Source organism: Lagopus muta, chromosome 16 (genome assembly GCF_023343835.1).
Source record: "Lagopus muta isolate bLagMut1 chromosome 16, bLagMut1 primary, whole genome shotgun sequence".
Lineage (NCBI taxonomy): Eukaryota > Metazoa > Chordata > Aves > Galliformes > Phasianidae > Lagopus > Lagopus muta.
In genome coordinates, this window is record NC_064448.1 from 8,713,060 (window position 1) to 8,729,961 (window position 16,902).

Sequence of the window (16,902 nt, forward strand, 5' to 3'; positions counted from 1 at the left end):
ACACAGCGCGATCTCAGGCGCTACGGAGGCAGAACGGCTCCAGCTCCGCTCCCGGGCTCCCTCTCCCGGCTGAACGAGAAGCGGGGAGCGCCTGCAGCGACCTTCGTGTTACGGGAGCGATGGATCGGGGAGCGCAGCCCGAAGGAGAGCTGCGGAGCCGGGGAAGGTGCTGAGCGCCCCGGTGTGCTCGGCGCAGAGCAGAGGAGGCGGAGGTGCGGGCTCGTGGCGGCTGCAGCTCCTCGCTGACAGCTCCGCTCTCTGGGCACGGCGGCGCGGAGTCGTGCCGAGGGGATCAGGGGAACGTTCTGCCCCGGAGGGCGGCGGGGGCGACCCCGAGCTGCCGGAGCCCAGCACGCGGCTCCCGCACGCGGGGCTGCGGGCCGGGGTACCGCGCAGCGCCGGTGTGCGCGGTGTGCGCGGTGCGTGCTGTGCGCGGTGGGTGCTGTGTGCAGCGTGTGCTGTGCGCGGTGAGTGCGGTGGGTGCACTGTGCGCGGTGTGCGCGCGGCGGGGCGGGGCGGGGCGGCGCATCCTGGCAGCCGTTCTGGTTCCGGGGCGCCGCTGCCTGGAGACGGCGCTGCCGCGCGGGGCCGCTCCGGTACGGCCGGGACTGGGGCCGCGGCGATGCTGCTGGGCGGGGGCTGCGGGTCGGAGGGGAGCGAGGCGGGGGAGCGGGGCCGGGCGGGCCGCAGAGCCGCCTGAGTGCGGGCGGGGGCCAGGCCCCGAGCCGGCAGGTGAGCGCTCCGGAGGCCTGTGCCCGCCGCTCGGACGGGTGCCGGCCCTGAGCGAACGGCGCTCGGGGATGGAACCGCCTTGTTCCGCTCCCGGCCCGGGCGGCAGGAGGCGCGCCGCGCTCCGGACTTTCTCATCTCGCCCTTCTCCCCTCGTTGCTGGGTTTAGGAGCATCCCGTTCGTTTGGCTGTGGTTTCCAGTTGGACGCTGACGGAAGTACGTGTTAAGACAAGCCCTGCGCCGTGCAGCAAAGCCGTGTAAATCTCGTGCGATTTGTATTCTTGTTTAAATCCTGTGTTTGGCTGGGTGGCACCCAGGGGCGCTCCGTACCTGCTGTGCAGGATCAGAGACACTGCGCTTCCAAACGCCAGGAACAGAATGGCAGTGCCCGAACTGCTCTGGGCTCTAGAGCCGGTTCCTCGGCAGGGACACAGCACATCCCAAATGCAAACGTGACAAAGGTCTCCTCCGGCTCAAACAGTTCTTTATGCAGTAGCGGTCTGTCAGATTGCTTGTCACTTGTGAGCTTGCTTTTTCACAGATTGCTGCCACGTGATGTCAGGGGACAGCGACTGCACGAGGACGAGTCCATCCGCGGGGTCTCTGTCAGACACCGAGTTGCTGCCGGATCGGCCGAAGTATGTTTGCTCGCTGTCTCCTGATCTCGTTACCAAAGCCCGGGAGGAGCTCCAAGAGAAACCTGAATGGCGGCTCCGAGACGTGCAGGCGCTCCGAGACATGGTGTGCAAAGACTACCCCTCCCTGGGGACCTGCCTGGAAGATGCCTTTTTGCTCAGGTTCCTCAGAGCCAGGAAATTCGATTACGACCGAGCGCTCCAGCTCCTGGTGAATTACCACAGCTGCCGGAGGAGCTGGCCTGAGGTCTTCAACAACTTGAAGCCTTCTGCAATAAAGCCTGTCCTGGAGTCTGGTTTTGTCACTGTGCTGCCCCACCGGGACCCAGAGGGACGCCACATTGTCTGCATCCGTCCAGGTACTGACATGCATGAGTAGCTTCTCTAACCCTGAGGCATTTCTGGGCCCAAAATCCGTGTCCTGCTTTCCTGTGAGCACTGGCTAATTAGGCAGAGTGTGTAGGTGCTCTCTGAAATTGGAACAGCCAGCTTGTGCAGGAACTTTTGTCATTAGCCAATGTTATACCGGTTCCTTTTCCTGTCTCAGCAATAACTGCAGTTGAGTAAAAACCAAAACGCAGTGCGGTGGGCTGATGAAATGTTAGGTGATGCCAGAAGAATTACTGGCTAGTAACTCAGAATAAGACAGGGCTGCTGGCTTGCAGTGAGAAGCTTGTAATTTGCTGTGATAGTAAGTGGAGAGGAGCCTGTGACTTTGACTCCATTGCAAACAAGCAGAGGTTTCAGTGTGCTTTTGGCACTGCCAGGCTTGCTGTAAGTTTGACTTCATTCATTCTCCTCTTTTCCATTTACCTGCTTTCTTTCTGAGCTGAAGCTGCTTCAGTCAGCTGTGCTGGGTGGAGATCGGGGTTCCTATAACCACTGCTTTGCTCCTTGCAGTAACACGAGTTGCCACTGATCTCATGCTTAAGAAAAGCAGCTCTGAACTGGCACTGTGCTATTAAAGACTTGTAAAGTCCAGAAAAATAGAAAATCAGTTTTTGGAATGTGTATTGTTAGCTTATATTTACTTTTTGACTTACCATCCATGTCTTGTAACCTCAGACAGATGGACACCCAGTAATTATCCGATTACTGAGAACATTCGTGCCATATACTTAACGTTAGAAAAACTCATTCAGTCCGAAGAGACCCAGGTGAATGGAATTGTAATCCTGGCAGACTACAAAGGAGTCAGCTTATCTAAGGCGTCTCATTTTGGTCCTTTTGTAGCCAAAAAAGTGATTGGAATTCTTCAGGTAAGACCTGAACCGGTGGGAAAATAAGTTTGTTCATTGTAAATGAAAGCTTCTGTGTCTAAAAGAGTTCTTGACTGTGTTACCAGAAACTTTAGCACCTTGGATTTTACTGGGAGAGTTAAGACATGGCCCTGCCCCAGCAGTTTCTTAGAGCTTTCCAGCTTCCCTTCACGTTTTGACTTCTGCATCCCTAAAATTAATTTGCATTAGAGTTGGAACAGAAGAGGGCAGTGCTGCAAGCTAGCAATGAGGAACGGAGCCACTCAGTTTGGCCTAGCAGAGGAAAGCCTTTTGCCTGAATACTGAGGAACAGCTGTTGGTATGCAGGTGGTTTGTGCTTAAAGATGGCTCTTCCAGCCACTGTGGAGCATGACACTCAGTGCTGGGTGAGTGCATGCCCAAAACCTGCTGCAGAGGGGATTTTTGACTGAGCGTGATTTGAGGAGGATTTCCATCCAGTCCCTGGGAGAGGAAAGGCTTCTTCAGCACAGAGGGTGGCAGGAGAGACTGCACTAAAAAGATCTCAAACTGCATGTTTGGAAGGAAAGCAACAGAGAGCAATTTAGAGCAAGAGTGTGAGCACAGGGAGAGTTGTACCAAATAGGAAGGTGAAAGCATCAAGGTGGTAGGAAGTTCTGACGAGTTTTGTTCACATTCAGCTCTGTTAGCTGAAGGACTGAGATAAGGAAAACTAGAAAGGGTTTGGGTCCTCATTGCTTTTACTCTGGTCTGAGCTGGTTCTGTTCTTTGCTGCATCTGTAAGGGAATAAGGAAGGACGGGGAAATAGGAGTTTATGGAGATGAAACTAGCAAGGCTTTGAATGTTGTTATAAGAAGTCACGTAGTCCTTTAATTAAGATCTAAATTATCATCAAACTGAGCCCACATTTAACTTGCACAGATACAGCGGTGGGTGTCCCCTTATTTTAGAGGAAGAGCAGAGGCGAAGGCCAGAAGCTATGGCCTGAATAAACACGTTGCATCAGCCTTGCTGTGCAGCATCTCCAGAAGGAGCCAATTCACTGCTCCCAGCACGGCGTGCTCCCTCCTGAGGAGTTGGGATCGTTGCTCTGTAACTGCATCCTCAGCAGGGCTGGGAACACCCCAAGGACAGTGACTACCCAGGCTTATTTTCCAGGGGAGATGAACAACGTTGGGGATGAAGATCTACTGGCAGCAGTACATTTCCCAGTGCAAGGGCACTGTGCAGTTTTCTCATCCCTTGGCTTCATGCCCATGGCTCTCGTTCTGCTCCCTGTGAGAAGGTGCATTTCTGTTTCCACAATGGTTTATGTTTTTATCTCATGGGGGTTTGGAAACCGAGGGGTTGTGCTGGCAGGCAGCCTCAGGACATTTAGAAAAGAGGAAAATAACAAATGTTTTTTAAACTGCACTATAAAAATCTTCTTTACCCTTCAGGATGGATTTCCCATTCGAATAAAAGCTGTTAACATAATTAATGAACCTCGTATATTCAAAGGCATTTTTGCCATCATCAAGCCTTTTCTGAAGGAAAAGATAGCAAACCGGGTAAGGATTTGTGTCTTTTTAACATTAATGCTGATGTTTGTAAGTTCCTTGCTCAGCCCCTGCAAGTAAAACCTGTTGAAGAACGTTGGTGCCATTTATTTGATTGAACTGGCTTTGAAGAATTTGATACTGGTATAAGAATAAGGATGCTTTGTGTATGTTCAGGACATTGACTCCATCCCTGGGGTTGCATTATCCTGGCGAGTAATGCTGTGTGTTTATAAGGTGGTGTCACAGGGAGGTGTTGTCCTCCCCTTGCTTTTCTCCCTTACCCAAGTGTCCAGCACAGCCCTGGGTGGGTGCTGTACGACTGGATGTAGCACAGGATGATGCCCTCTCCGTGAAGGAAAATAATGTCAGTCCCACCAATGAACTTGAGGATTAGTTGAACCTGGAATGTCTGCAGAGACTGACACGTCTCAAGCCTTTCTTGCTGGGCTTTATGCTGCACTGGACTTGTTTTATTCTCACAAGTGTGCCTAACAGCACCTGCACACTGCTGTATGCTGACGCTTGCACATAAAGCCACCCCTTCTAAAATTTGCTCTTTAATTCAAAGCAAGCTCTTTAACTGATAGTAATATGCCACAAAGTATTTGATATGCATTAACAAAATCATTTTTGGCTTTCTTTTTTAGTTTTTTCTTCATGGCTCTGACCTGAATTCTCTTCATCAAAACATTCCTCCAGTGATTCTCCCTGAAGAATACGGGGGTACTGCAGGGAAGCTGGACATCTCAGCATGGAACGAGCTGCTGCTGGCCTCTGAAGAGGATTTCCTGCTTGACTTCTCACAGCTGGTTCTCCCGTGTGACAGCTCTCCCCATGACATGCTAGTGAGCGGGGATGCTGATGAAAAGCAATGTGATGATTCCTTGCGAGGCATGAAACCCCAGCTCTATTACTGCTACTAAGAGGTGAAGGGAAGCTTTATAGCAGTAAAGACCTCTTCTGTTCTTGTAGGTGATGTTGTGAACTCTGCCTTACTCCTAAACCTGCAGTTTAGGAACAGACTGCTGAGGCACTTTACACTGTAGAACCAAAGGAAGCTGAAGAAGGCACAGTGGGGGCAGGGCAGAGTTTGCAGAGGATAATGGGAAAGAGCATACAGTTACCAAGTTATATAGAATTCCTACAGCTAGTCAGCCTTTGGGGAAGGTGCAAACTTGCCAATGTCTTCTAATTATCAAAACAGAAATGCAGGATGGTAAGTTCTGATAGTTTCTTCTCCCCACCCCAGTTAAAAGTGGCCATTTGCTAGCTTTATGGTTGTCCATTCCCTTCTCCTTCTGAAAGCACCCATAATCCAAGAAAAACAGCTGTCAGTTGCTTCTGAACCCTGTGAAATGTAGTTCTGTCAGTGGAGATTGCTTAAAACCATAAGCGTTTCTTGGCCTGTCCCCTATCATTGGGTGCAGATTGTGAGCTGGCATTTCTGGAATATCTGAATGAATATTTGGCTCAAATTAACATAGAAAGCTTTCTTATCTATGAATAGCAGTATGGGAATTCTCTGAAACTTTCTCACAGCAAGAAGTTAACTATTAAGACAGCAATATAACAGGATAAACAGAAGCAATCTTCATTTTCAGAAGACAGTGAATTTCTCAGATCAGGTAATGAGACTTTTGATTAAATACAAGTTCAGATACTGAGGTTTGGGAACCCAATGCAAAAAGCTGTCACCCACCTTTCCACGTTGTCAGTTGTTCTCTTCTGCAGCTGGTTGCAATGAGAAAGTTGGTAAGTAACTCTCACAGAATTTGTGAGGCAGCTTTGTAGCAGCTGGCTGATGTAAGGAGCCAACATTCCCTAGGAAAGCAAGGTGCTTCTTAAGCTTGCTGTGTTGGACAGGATTTGAATTTAACTCTTTGTGAAACCAAACGCAGACAGGCTATTTAAAGCACATTCTTAAATTTTCTGGTATTGTAGCATTTTCTTATTTTATTTTTTTTACTGTGCCTGTCTGCACTTTTGTGAAATGTTACAACTCCAGTTTCTGCTTTGTTGATCTCTTTTGTCTTTAGTTGTCATGTTCTTGTATGAAGATAGACTTGAATCTCATCTCTGGAATGTTTACCCATAACTTGTATGCCTGTGCTTAAAGGTCCTCATCTAGAAACAGAACTAAGACTCCAGTGTCACATCAGGGTAAAGTATCCTACATTTTAATCACCTGTTCCCACTCCCTCAGTTCCACCTGTTTAAGTGGTCTAGAATTAGAGCTTAACTGTCAGCACACTCTTTGCACACGTTCTTCTGCACTGCAGAGGTGTAGAGGTGGGTAACCTCACTACACACAAGAAAGCACACCCAATTATTTCAAGGTGAAATATTTCACTGCGTGGTGAAAGAGAACATCCCTTCTACCAGGGGACTTATCTGTAGAGCACTTCCTCTGGCTGAAATCCTTATGTAGTGCCAAGTGTGACCTAAGCACCAACTGCGTTTCTGTGAATGTAAGAAAAAAACCTGATATCTTGAGAATTTCAGACGTTCGTTTTTCAAAGTGCCAAATTCTGTCTTGAATGTCTTCTTCCCTCTCAGATCCCCCTGCGGCATGACTGCATTTCCAGAAACCTCCTGTGCCACTGCAGTCATGGCTTGCTGACCTGGCAACAGATGTCATCCAGAATCTCTGCCAAATGCCAGACCTCTCATCTAAGCACTATAAAAGCAGATCAGGTTTTGAGAAGGGGTGAGCAATGAGGCTTATTCCTCAGTGACAGTCCAGAATTTCAGTGTAAGGAACTCATCACTCGACCTGCTTTAGAAGATATAAAGGAATTCATTTTCCTCATTTATAGCATTTTTTCCCTACCTTTATAAGTCTTACTCCTCTTTGAGGGTTGTGACCTTAAGCATAGGTTTAAAAAAAGCCAAACACTTCCTGCTACATAAAGTAAAGAAATACTGCTAGGAACTTTCTCTTCACTTTTGACCAAAATGAGGTGCATGTTTTGCAGAGATATGATTTGATTTAGACATTAGCATGCAGGCCATGACTTCAAAAACAAAGTGGCTGCCCACACTGTTTACCTGACAGAACACAGAGGTTGGTCTGGTCTTTATAGCCTTTGAATGCCTCTTAATTCCAGCCACAATATACAACCAAATAAAAACAAACTGTTTGACAGCTCTGTTAGAAAAGCTATTTTGATCCACTTATTTAAATACTGGAGAAGGAAGCTGAATATTCAGAATTCAGTGTAATATCCATCACATGAAAAAAGGGGCAGTCAGCAGAAGGCTGCACCTGAGGAACCTTTAAAGGAACCAATCCCTTTTCAGGCTCATATATTCTCTTGCATGGTCAGTAAAACCAACCCATCTCACCTACCCTTCTCTCCTGTGCTTACAGAAGAACTAAATCATTTCTTTTAATCTTTAACCTAATAGAAAATGATACATTATCCAAGCTGAAAACAGCTTGTGTTACACCTCCAAAACTTCTTAAAGCTGCACCCTCTATGTCATGATACATCACTTCAACCACACTTACCTGTACCAAGCCTTTAACTATTCCTTCTAGATCTGTTCTTCCTTGGCTTTAGAACTTGCTTAAGCTGTCTCTCTACCCCTTTCTAGGTTTGAAGCCAGTGCTCAGGGAGCACAGCTGTTCTATGTGCACCTGACTACAAAGCTGAGAGCATTCTTTAGGCTTCAGCACTTGCCAGCAAACAAAAAAGTCTGTTCTCAATATTTATTGTGTCAGAGTTGGAAAATAATCACTTGCTTTAACTGTATAGTCTCCTTATCTGCAGGTTAAGAGAACAGGTAGGAAAAGCTGTTCAATTTAGAGGGTTTGATTCCTCTTCCCCCTGCCCACTTCTTCACAGCACTAGAACTGATCTGACATCTTATTCTCCTTGACAGAACCTTGTTTGCAGAGGTTACATGCCTCTGGAAAGCCATCCCTGCCAGCCCAACACGTGACAAATTCAAACTGTACTCAAACTGTATGGGGTAGCCATGGCTTTCAGCATGATGTAGGACAAGAGTTAGCTGCATACTGTACATAAAGATACTTGAATTTATACTCTTGCAATGGGTATTAGAAACCCTGAGGTATTTTCAGGACAGGGGTTGATGTTTTGGTTGTTCTTGTTTTTGTTAAATGTCATCTTGGCATGAATTATTCACGGTGTTATTCCAACTGGTAATTTTGCCTTTTGTTGTATGTGGGCCTAGAGGTGGTGGATGGTTAAGTGTACACATTATTTTGACAAAATCTTATTTTTATATTGCATTTTATAAAAATGGAGTGGTCAAAATATGTAATTTTATGATGCATGACTGGGTGATTAAATACATTACTGTAACAGCTGCTAATTTGGTACTTTCCATACAGTTGCCTTGTGTCATTTTGGGGTATTTTACTGCAAGAGGGAATGGCAATGTACACTTAACTCCACACTAAAACATGGCTGCAACCAAGCATAACTGCAGGACTGTTGTATTGCAAGAGGAGTTGCTTTTTACTGCAGAACTAAATTTTTGCTTGAATGATAACTGAGCAATTTCAAGGCACAGGATGTGACGTTCAGGAAAGTTGCAGAGATGCAGGTTGTTTCAAAAGAAATACATTGTGATTTACTGCTTACATGGAGAAAGTGTCCAGTCACATCCCCATGGTGACTGCAGCAGCCAATTAACATTTTAATCATGTAAATAACACTTTGCCTTAGAGAATAACTGCCTCAATCCTTAACACTTCTCAACAGAGCTGGGCGAGTTCCAGTAGTTAGTCCATTTTATTCAAATGAGTTTACAGTGCAAATACCATAGTGCCAATAAGAATCATTTCATAGACACTTTTAAGAGCATATTAGAGAAGTGAAAATTAATTAGAAGCTCTATTTTTCCACCATAACCATAAAGTTGTTTAAGCTTGTCTTACACTTACTGCTTAATATTTGGCAAACATACTACCAAAGAAGTTACCATAGAAATTGCCTCTTAGAAGGGGCAAGCTTGTGCTTAAAGGAATTAAGAGTTAACAGCTTTCCAGCCTGAAAGGTTGGTTGTTTTGGTGGGGAATGAGGGGTTTCTGCCACACCATAGGAAGGTAAATATCATTTGAAAAAGCTGCTTTAAATAAACGTGTGTAGTGGAATGTAGAAATCAAACGGTGTGGCTCACGCTTCAAGGAAGAAATGTTAGCAGCAGTGCACTACTGTGAACATAGTTTGTTCTTTAAAATATATTACTTCATATTTAGATAAATTGTATTTTGTTTAATACTAAGGTTGGGGCTACTGGACATAAATTTTCTTTTGTGCCTTGACAGCACAGCAGTAGTGAGCTTCATAAATGCAGTAATAAGATAACTATGACTTAAGGTTAAAATAGAGGGGTAACTGAGAATTTTGATCCTGCAACAAGCATTGTGCAATACTTAACTGTGCATCCACCCACATGTTAATATTGACATAAGACAGTATTTGCCTTAATAACTAAAGCAATACATGAACATTTTGGCTTTAAGCAAAGAATTCCCCACTCCTGTAGGCCCAGACAGATGCAGCTATTTAATTGAAGTTCCTGTTAGTAAGGACAAGGGGAGCCACCAGGGTCCAAAGGTAGAGAAGGAGGCAAACCCAGCTGGAGGTTATCTTCACCCACACGGCTGGCCACTTACTTGTCATTGTTTTAAAATCCGCATCAGGGCTGAAAAGCAAAGAAATAAGCGATTAGATTTAGAAGATGCTTTCCTCTATTCCTTCTACTTCTCAAATCAAGTTGAAATTCAGAGGACTCCTGGACACTCCAGTACCAGGGCCTTTGTGCCAGACTGGTGGGACAACCAGCAGTTTCCCCATGGCTCCTCAGGCCTTTTGCTCTCTGTTCCACTTCCAGACAAGATCGGCTTGCATACGTTGACGTGCTGTTCTTAAAAGAAGTCTTCCAGAGAGCTGTGCAATAGACTCCTGCTAGCTGCTGCTCCACAAGCATATTTGTTAATTTACACACTGCTGCAGTTGTGGGAAAAGCTATTGTAAGCTGCAAAAGCTGAGGGTATGTGCAAGCATTCCCAGCAGATGTGGGGAACACCTCTTTAAGCAGTGTGTCCCTGCACAGCTTTCCCAGGCTGGCAGAGCCAGTAGGTTTGGCTTATGGCTGGCCTGAGACAGGCATCCCAGGAGACCCCTTTTCTTATATGGAGATTATCTTACATGGATCCTTCCTGCTGCCTGCACTGCAGCTTGGTAAGCACACTTAACACCTTTGCAGAAGAGGCACCCCACTAGGAGTGCACTGATTTTTTGTCTTTACACCGGGATTTTTATATCCTTAATTCAGCAACTCAAAAATGACAAGCCACAACTAATGCAACTGGTGTAGGGACAGCACCTTCAACAGCCTGTCAGGAGTAGCCTGAGCAGGAGCTTCCCATCCTCCTAGAAATGCTGGCACTGGCACGCAGCTTATCAATTTCTGTCTTGCTCTTACCTGTACCAGTTTGTGAGTGTCATCATGATGTACAGAGAGGCAAGAAAGAGCATGAAGTGAAAGAAAGCATAGTTGTACTGGACACCATCTTTTTCATTATCCACGACACGGCGCACTTCTCCTTCCTCTGCAGCCCCGCTGCCTGTTCCCCCAGCCTCCTCCAGAATGGCACTGTCACTTGCAGACAGGGTCAGTTTGTTCACTTGGCTGTTACTTGAAGAGCGAATACTGCAGTGTGACCCAAAGAAAAACATGGTCAACAACTCCCTTTTCAAGTAGCTACGTTTGCTCATGAAACAAGAAGAGGATCACAGTGAAAGTCAGAACTAGCAAATGACATTGGTGAAGTCCATCTGAAAACCACAAAGATGCTCCTTACATCTGAGCTTTTGTTAACAAAAAAACCAAAACAACAACAAAACACAACCATACAGCAGTTCTAGTCCAGGCCTTGTGTACATTTTGCTGTGTTACTGCAGTTGGGCTAACAAAGCTTATGGTCATCCACAAAACAGAATGCAGTTTTACTAGTTGTATTTGGCCTGAGACCACAGCATATGAACAAAAGCAGGTATTTTTGCTGGGCCACTGTCAAATGAAAAGACAGACAAACCCCAATTGTTTACTATTTGGTAGCAGTGCAGATCCTACCTGGAATACAGGAGGCAGAAGACAAATATGACCAATCCAACAATACTCTGGCCATCCCACCACTGCAGGGACTTGGGTGGAGCTGGAGTAGCAGGTATGACAGTGGTGTTTGCTGGAGCAATTGTAGGTGTAGCTATCTGGGTAATGATGTTCAGCAGACTTGGGTTACAGTTCCGTTCTGAAAGGAATTTTGAGGCAAATTAAGACTAGATGAGCTTCAACAGCTTCAGTGAAGGCAGAAGGTTATAAGTCACCATTCCCTTTAACTGCTCATCTCTGATTCCCCATAGGTAACAACAGCACGCGATGTTTTCTCCTTCTTGTGAGTTAAGCAATGCGTTATTCTTTAAATAAATAAATCAGAATGTCCGATTTATTTCCTTTCTCTTCACAAAAACACCAGTTTAGTTCCAGAAAGAGATCAGCTGACATTTTCATGTTAAGGTAGCTTTACTTTTTCATTAGATTTTATCTAGGCAGAAGATCAGCAGCCCTCATGCAGTGATCTGCACTGAGTCACACCAATGATTTCACACCCATATGTCACTCAGAACAAATCCATGCTTACCAGGCTCGTTGGACATGGCTGACCAAGTGAGATACATGGTGTAAAAGGTAATAATAGAGGACTGGAGGAGGCCAGATCGAGGCTGATATTCCTGTTGAAAGACAAGCCAACGTGAAAAGGGCAGCTGCCACTGTAGGTAAATGAATGCCTATGAATTTCAGTTTTCAGAAATGCATTGGGCTTCATACTGTTTAAAAAACAGGAGTAATAAAACTTAAATAATATAATTCACACAGCAAGCAACTCAAACACAGCAGGACGAAAGAAACCAAACCCAGATCTTCTGTGCTCAAGACTCAGCTACAGATTTTTCCTGAGTTAACCCTAACTTGCTGAACAGTTTTGTGGATATGAATCTAGTATGCAATTTGGAGCTGCCAGTTCAGAATCAAGTAACATGAAAGCTTCCTACTGATATTAAACTCTCACACGATTATGAAGCCGGAGCATTACAGTAATAAATTCTGTTCTTATGTTACTTATTCCATTATGGGCTCTTTGTTCTGCCAGAACCTTCACCACCAGAGCCATGCCAGCAGTGACACCCACAGAAACCTCAAAACAATGTTAGCAAAAAAACAACAAAAAAAAAGCCTATCTTCAGGAAATGCATCACTACAGAATGCATCTGTCTCAGAGCTTTTCTTTTTTTTTAATCTTTATTCCTTAAATATCCCCAGCTAGCATTGTTATGGCAGCCAAGCATTACAATTCTGCCTGGCTGTGTTGGTATGACACCCTCCTTACTTTCTTGCATTGTATACCAGAATAAAATAAAGAAAAACAGTACCTGAACTTTTGGAACGATGGAAACAACAGATACAGCAATGCACAGGATCATATTGAAGCTTATGAAGAATTTGTTCTCAGTGCAATCCTCAGGTGTTGTATAGAAAACATAAAAGAGCACAACGAAAACCACTGACAAGCCATAGAACAAGCTTGTACAGGACAGCAGAGCTGAAGGGGGAAAAATAACCATTAGAATACGGACATAAAGCTTTAACAGAGCAACGAGGGCGATTTAAAGGTTAACAACCAGTGTAAAGGGACCATTCCCCTTCCTCACGTCCAAACCTGATTAAGAAAGCTACACTAGCAGAAGGCATTTTTATTAAACGTGGCCAGATGCCTGCTTTGGTTCTCTGGGCAGCGTGGCTCAGAGAAAAGCCAATGCTTTCATCAGGGGAACAAGATCTGTTTTCCAGATGCAATTCAGCTGGTCACAAGCCAGAGCACCCAAAAGGACAGCACTTTCTGCACACTTTCCATGGGCTGAAGGCCACTGTTTACATTTTCATTCTTGTGTATTTTTGAGATGAAGCTAGAAAATGCTTTTACAGCATTGACATCTATGAACAAAGAACCACAACTATTAGCATTAATTTCAGTAGGGAAGTTAGCAATGTGCCAAGGCACACTGCTGTACTGCAGCCACTATCACTGACATAACTGACCTTCTGAGTCAACAGGGTGATAAAACAAAGTTAGAACTGAAGAGAACCAGGCTGCTAGCTCTGCACTCACACTGCAGACTGGACAAGTTAAGCATTGTTTATTATGGCTGTCAGAGCTGCTAGTCACAAGCCTAGAATATTTTGCATTTTATTTAATGAGAAAAAGGCAACTCTGGTTATTAGTTCCAAATGTTTACAGTAGTGACTCATGAAGGCTGTACAGTATCATACTGGGATATGTTTGCAAAGTAGTACGTGATATTCTGCAGACTTCTGGCCAGCCAAAACAAATCCCCGCCAGTTTAAGATTCCTACCTGCATACCAACACTTCGAATTTCCCTCCTCCATCCTCCCAACCCAGCTCTCATTCCAGGAGTGAGCAAAGTCCACAAGAAACACCAACTGGATCAGAATGAAGCAGAAGGCTCCACAAACACCAATAGCAAACCAGGCTAGAAAAAAGGAGTAACAAAACAAGCTTCATTGTCATTATTTACATGCTAAGCCAGGAAAAGGGATAAAAGCTACTTCTACTCCAGACAATTAACAAAAAACCCCAAAACTATATACTGTTATTCACAGTTCAGAAGCATGCAAGGAGACTGCTATTTCATGCATGACTCCAGTAGCTGATGAGCATGGAAACGTTTAGCCCAAGGTGTTGAATGAATTTAAGATCTAACACGAGACCTGTTTGTGTACACTGTAAAGCCACATTTATCTGAGGCTCAGCAACTCTCTTGAGGTTCCCATAATGTGGCCAGACAGTAAAAATATCTTGCAGAGATTTCTCAGAGACTCTGGGGCATTATTTAGCATTAATCACAGTCAGCATTCTGAGATGCCTCCAATCAGAACCGCATCAGAAGTCTCTTCCCAGAAGCTGATTTAACAGAGTACTGAATTAGTGATACATAGCACCTATGCACTTGGAAGAGATTGTTTCTTGCCATTAATTCAGTTGATCACCATAACATTATTAAGAAGTAGGACAGAATCTGTGTTTTCTACAAGGTAACTTCCACTGTCACAACTAGAGCCCAGGAAATCTGTGATAAAGTTTGGGTTTACTAAACAGAATTTTATGATTTTGATTTAACTGTACCTCTTGTGAAAGGCCCTTCAGGAATGTAAAATGCTCCGACCATGATGCCCACAATGGCAGCTATTTTGAAGAACCAGAACCTTTAGAAGAAGAAAGTTGAAAGCATGGGTATTACTCTGCATACGACATTCAAGTTTTACAAGATCTGCAAGCAGCCCACTGTGCACAGATGAATGCCTAAGAAATAAAGCAAGAAGTTTTGTGTAGTGGGATTAGAAGTTCACTAAATTGGGAAAAAAAAGGGTAAATGCAGCTATAGCACCTAGGGCAACAGGAAGGGCTGGGAGCCCTCAGCCTAAAGGGCTGCAGACTTCAGGCCAGCCAGAAGTCTGCATAGCAGCTCCTGCTCCAAGCAAATAGACATGAGTCAGCAGCACATCCTCAATGGAAGGAAGGCTAACTCTGTACCATTAAATTTGGAGAAGGGAAAAGCAAGATCTAATTATTGCGTTCAACAGTCTAAAGAATGGTGTTAAGGCTTTGCACTGCATGCAGACTCTCTGATTGAGTCAGACCGGCCCAGAGGATGACCCAACAAATGCCAGACAGCACAAGGAAGGGGATACATAATAAACAGTATCCAGCATCTCTGCTGAAACACAGAGAAGATGATCACCTCCTTTTCGTGTTAGCAGTGATGTTTAGCTTCCCATTACACTGATTAAGTTACACAAACAGGAAGCCTTTTAAAAGACTTAAGTATTACTCTTTATTCAGTTCCAAGGAAACTTCAAACCACTAACATATACCGAAACAATTTCTTTGTTGAGCATAATGGCAAACTTGAGAAGTAGAGGAAAGAAGTTAGAAGACCAGATGGCCAGCTTACAGACATACCCATTGTGCACTGCAGCTCTTGGATCATTACTTGTTTTCACAGCTATCATGAGCAGAGAGAAGACAAAGAAAAACACTGCCATGGCAAAGCTGATTCGGTAGACAGCTCTGTATCCAACAAACACATCACAGCTGACAAAGCCATTCAGATGTGGGATCCGAGTGTGAAGCCCCTCATCACAAAATCCAGGTACCTGAGGAAATGAGCAAAGACAAATTTAGCTGTGAACTCACTTCTGTATTTGCAATCACATTCTTTAAGCATTCTAACAGCTATGGTTCCCAGTCAGCTCTCCTCTAGAAAATCTGTTAACAAAAAACCTTCTGCTCAGCCAGCCTGCACAGATCTTACGGCCATTTTTCTTTCTCTCCAGGTCACCACTGCAAGCATTCAAAGCATTCAGAAAGATTAAGGTGGAAAGCTACAGATGTTGGCAGTAATGTCTGAGAAGCATCAGGCCTGGTTGAGTTTCAGCTTCATAAATCAAGGGACTCTCCCAGGTCATTTGGGCACTGTGCCTCCTTTGTGTTCCACTCCAAGTAAAACCAATCAACAGCCATTTGCACAAGCTCCGGATACGCAACAGTAAACAAGAGATTTTCTCCTCCATACCTTTTTCAGCTGTTCCTCCATCCCCGGTGCCAGCATAATGCAGGCAACAGCCGTGCTAAGGAGGAGGAGAAGGGCATAGATGAGGCGCGTCACGGTGGAGTTCTTGCTGTTGGGACAGCATCGGCACAGCAGGCAGGAGGCACCGCCGCACAGACAGGGAATCTGAAGAAACACAAAGCTCTCTCTGAAGCTGAAAGCGCTGCCTGGGGGCTGAGGTCAGCTGCACAACCACAAGCGGACGGGAACAGCCCAGCTGCGGGCTCGGAGCTGCTCTCAGTCAGCGCCACTCGCAATCGGGTCACGCTCGGTCCGCGGTTCTGAGCGACCCCGTGTTTGGCACGGCCCCACACGACACGACCCGGGCTCCCTCTGCCCCACAGCCCTGCGGTTCGCTACCTCCCGGCATCCGCTCCACCCCAGGGAGCAAAACCCTGACCGCGGTCCCTGACAAGGCCGGACCTCCACCCATCAGACCCGCCCCGCAAACCCTCTTCACCTCAAGGTCCCCGCCGCCATAGCGTGCAGGTGAGGGGAGGAAAACCGATCGGAATGAAGCGGGGTTGAGCAGCCCCGCCGCCACTCACCCAGCTGGCCAAGGAGCAAACCCCCAGCACCGCCCCCATGGCGCCGCCGCCACCACCGGGCCCGCCGGCCACTTCCTGCTTCCGCCCTCAGCCCCGGGCGTCAGGTGACCGTCCCCTGCGACCCCGCCTCCGCCTCCGCTCATTGGCTACGCTCTCTATGCCGCCCGCCAATACGAAGGCAGGATGGAACCGCGGACGGAAGGATCGGAACGGAAGCAAGGCGCTGACTGGTTGAAAAGCTTAAGTAGTGAGTGGTTCTATTAACAAAATAACCAATGAGAGAGACAGATCGCTGTGAGCGCGGTGATTGGCATTTCTCGTAGCCATTCAGTTCCTCTCTCTCCCTAAGGCCCACAGGGGGCGCTCCGGCTCGCCGTGGTTACCATGGCAGCCGCCATGGCGGCGGGCCTGCGGCTGTGCCCCCCCTTTGGGCGCTGGGTCTGGGCTGGGTCCTCTGGGAAAAACAGCCTGGCGTGGGA

The 16,902-nt window shown here is 46.1% G+C and overlaps 2 protein-coding genes across 4 annotated transcripts; one reads left to right on the forward strand and one right to left on the reverse strand.

The window, feature by feature from the left end:
* The first annotated feature begins 510 nt into the window (after positions 1–510).
* On the forward strand, positions 511–6,326 carry TTPAL (alpha tocopherol transfer protein like). 3 transcript variants are annotated; one of them, XM_048962879.1, is made up of 5 exons: positions 511–596; positions 1,272–1,724; positions 2,431–2,624; positions 4,044–4,154; positions 4,793–6,326. In XM_048962879.1, the coding sequence occupies exons 2-5, from the start codon at positions 1,286–1,288 to the stop codon at positions 5,066–5,068; spliced, it is 1,020 nt and encodes a 339-aa protein (XP_048818836.1). In that variant the 5' UTR covers positions 511–596; positions 1,272–1,285; the 3' UTR covers positions 5,069–6,326. The 3 variants fall into 3 exon arrangements, with proteins under 3 accessions (XP_048818836.1, XP_048818837.1, XP_048818835.1); XM_048962880.1 differs by lacking the exon at positions 511–596 and adding an exon at positions 703–987; XM_048962878.1 differs by lacking the exon at positions 511–596 and adding an exon at positions 703–946.
* Positions 6,327–8,889: 2,563 nt separating this feature from the next.
* On the reverse strand, positions 8,890–16,551 carry SERINC3 (serine incorporator 3). Its single transcript, XM_048962877.1, has 10 exons — positions 16,424–16,551; positions 15,840–16,001; positions 15,227–15,420; positions 14,390–14,469; positions 13,599–13,736; positions 12,617–12,786; positions 11,827–11,917; positions 11,259–11,436; positions 10,608–10,835; positions 8,890–9,824 (listed from the first exon to the last, which is right to left on the reverse strand). The coding sequence occupies exons 1-10, from the start codon at positions 16,460–16,462 to the stop codon at positions 9,686–9,688; spliced, it is 1,419 nt and encodes a 472-aa protein (XP_048818834.1). The 5' UTR covers positions 16,463–16,551; the 3' UTR covers positions 8,890–9,685.
* Between the last annotated feature and the right edge of the window lie 351 nt (positions 16,552–16,902).

What these genes read in the sequence shown, in the direction of transcription:
- SERINC3 (XM_048962877.1), bottom strand. Translation starts at nt 16,462, where the DNA reads ATGGGGGCGGTGCTGGGGGTTTGCTCCTTGGCCAGCTGG. An exon ending in TGAAGGGCCTTTCACAAGAG is followed by an intron (nt 13,737 to 14,389) that starts GTACAGTTAAAT and finishes CCTTTTTTCTAG; the next exon opens with CCTGGTTTGCTATTGGTGTT. An exon ending in TTCGAAGTGTTGGTATGCAG is followed by an intron (nt 12,787 to 13,598) that starts GTAGGAATCTTA and finishes TTCCCCCTTCAG; the next exon opens with CTCTGCTGTCCTGTACAAGC.
- TTPAL (XM_048962879.1), top strand. Translation starts at nt 1,286, where the DNA reads ATGTCAGGGGACAGCGACTGCACGAGGACGAGTCCATCCGCGGGGTCT. An exon ending in AAGTGATTGGAATTCTTCAG is followed by an intron (nt 2,625 to 4,043) that starts GTAAGACCTGAA and finishes TTTACCCTTCAG; the next exon opens with GATGGATTTCCCATTCGAAT. An exon ending in AGGAAAAGATAGCAAACCGG is followed by an intron (nt 4,155 to 4,792) that starts GTAAGGATTTGT and finishes TTTCTTTTTTAG; the next exon opens with TTTTTTCTTCATGGCTCTGA.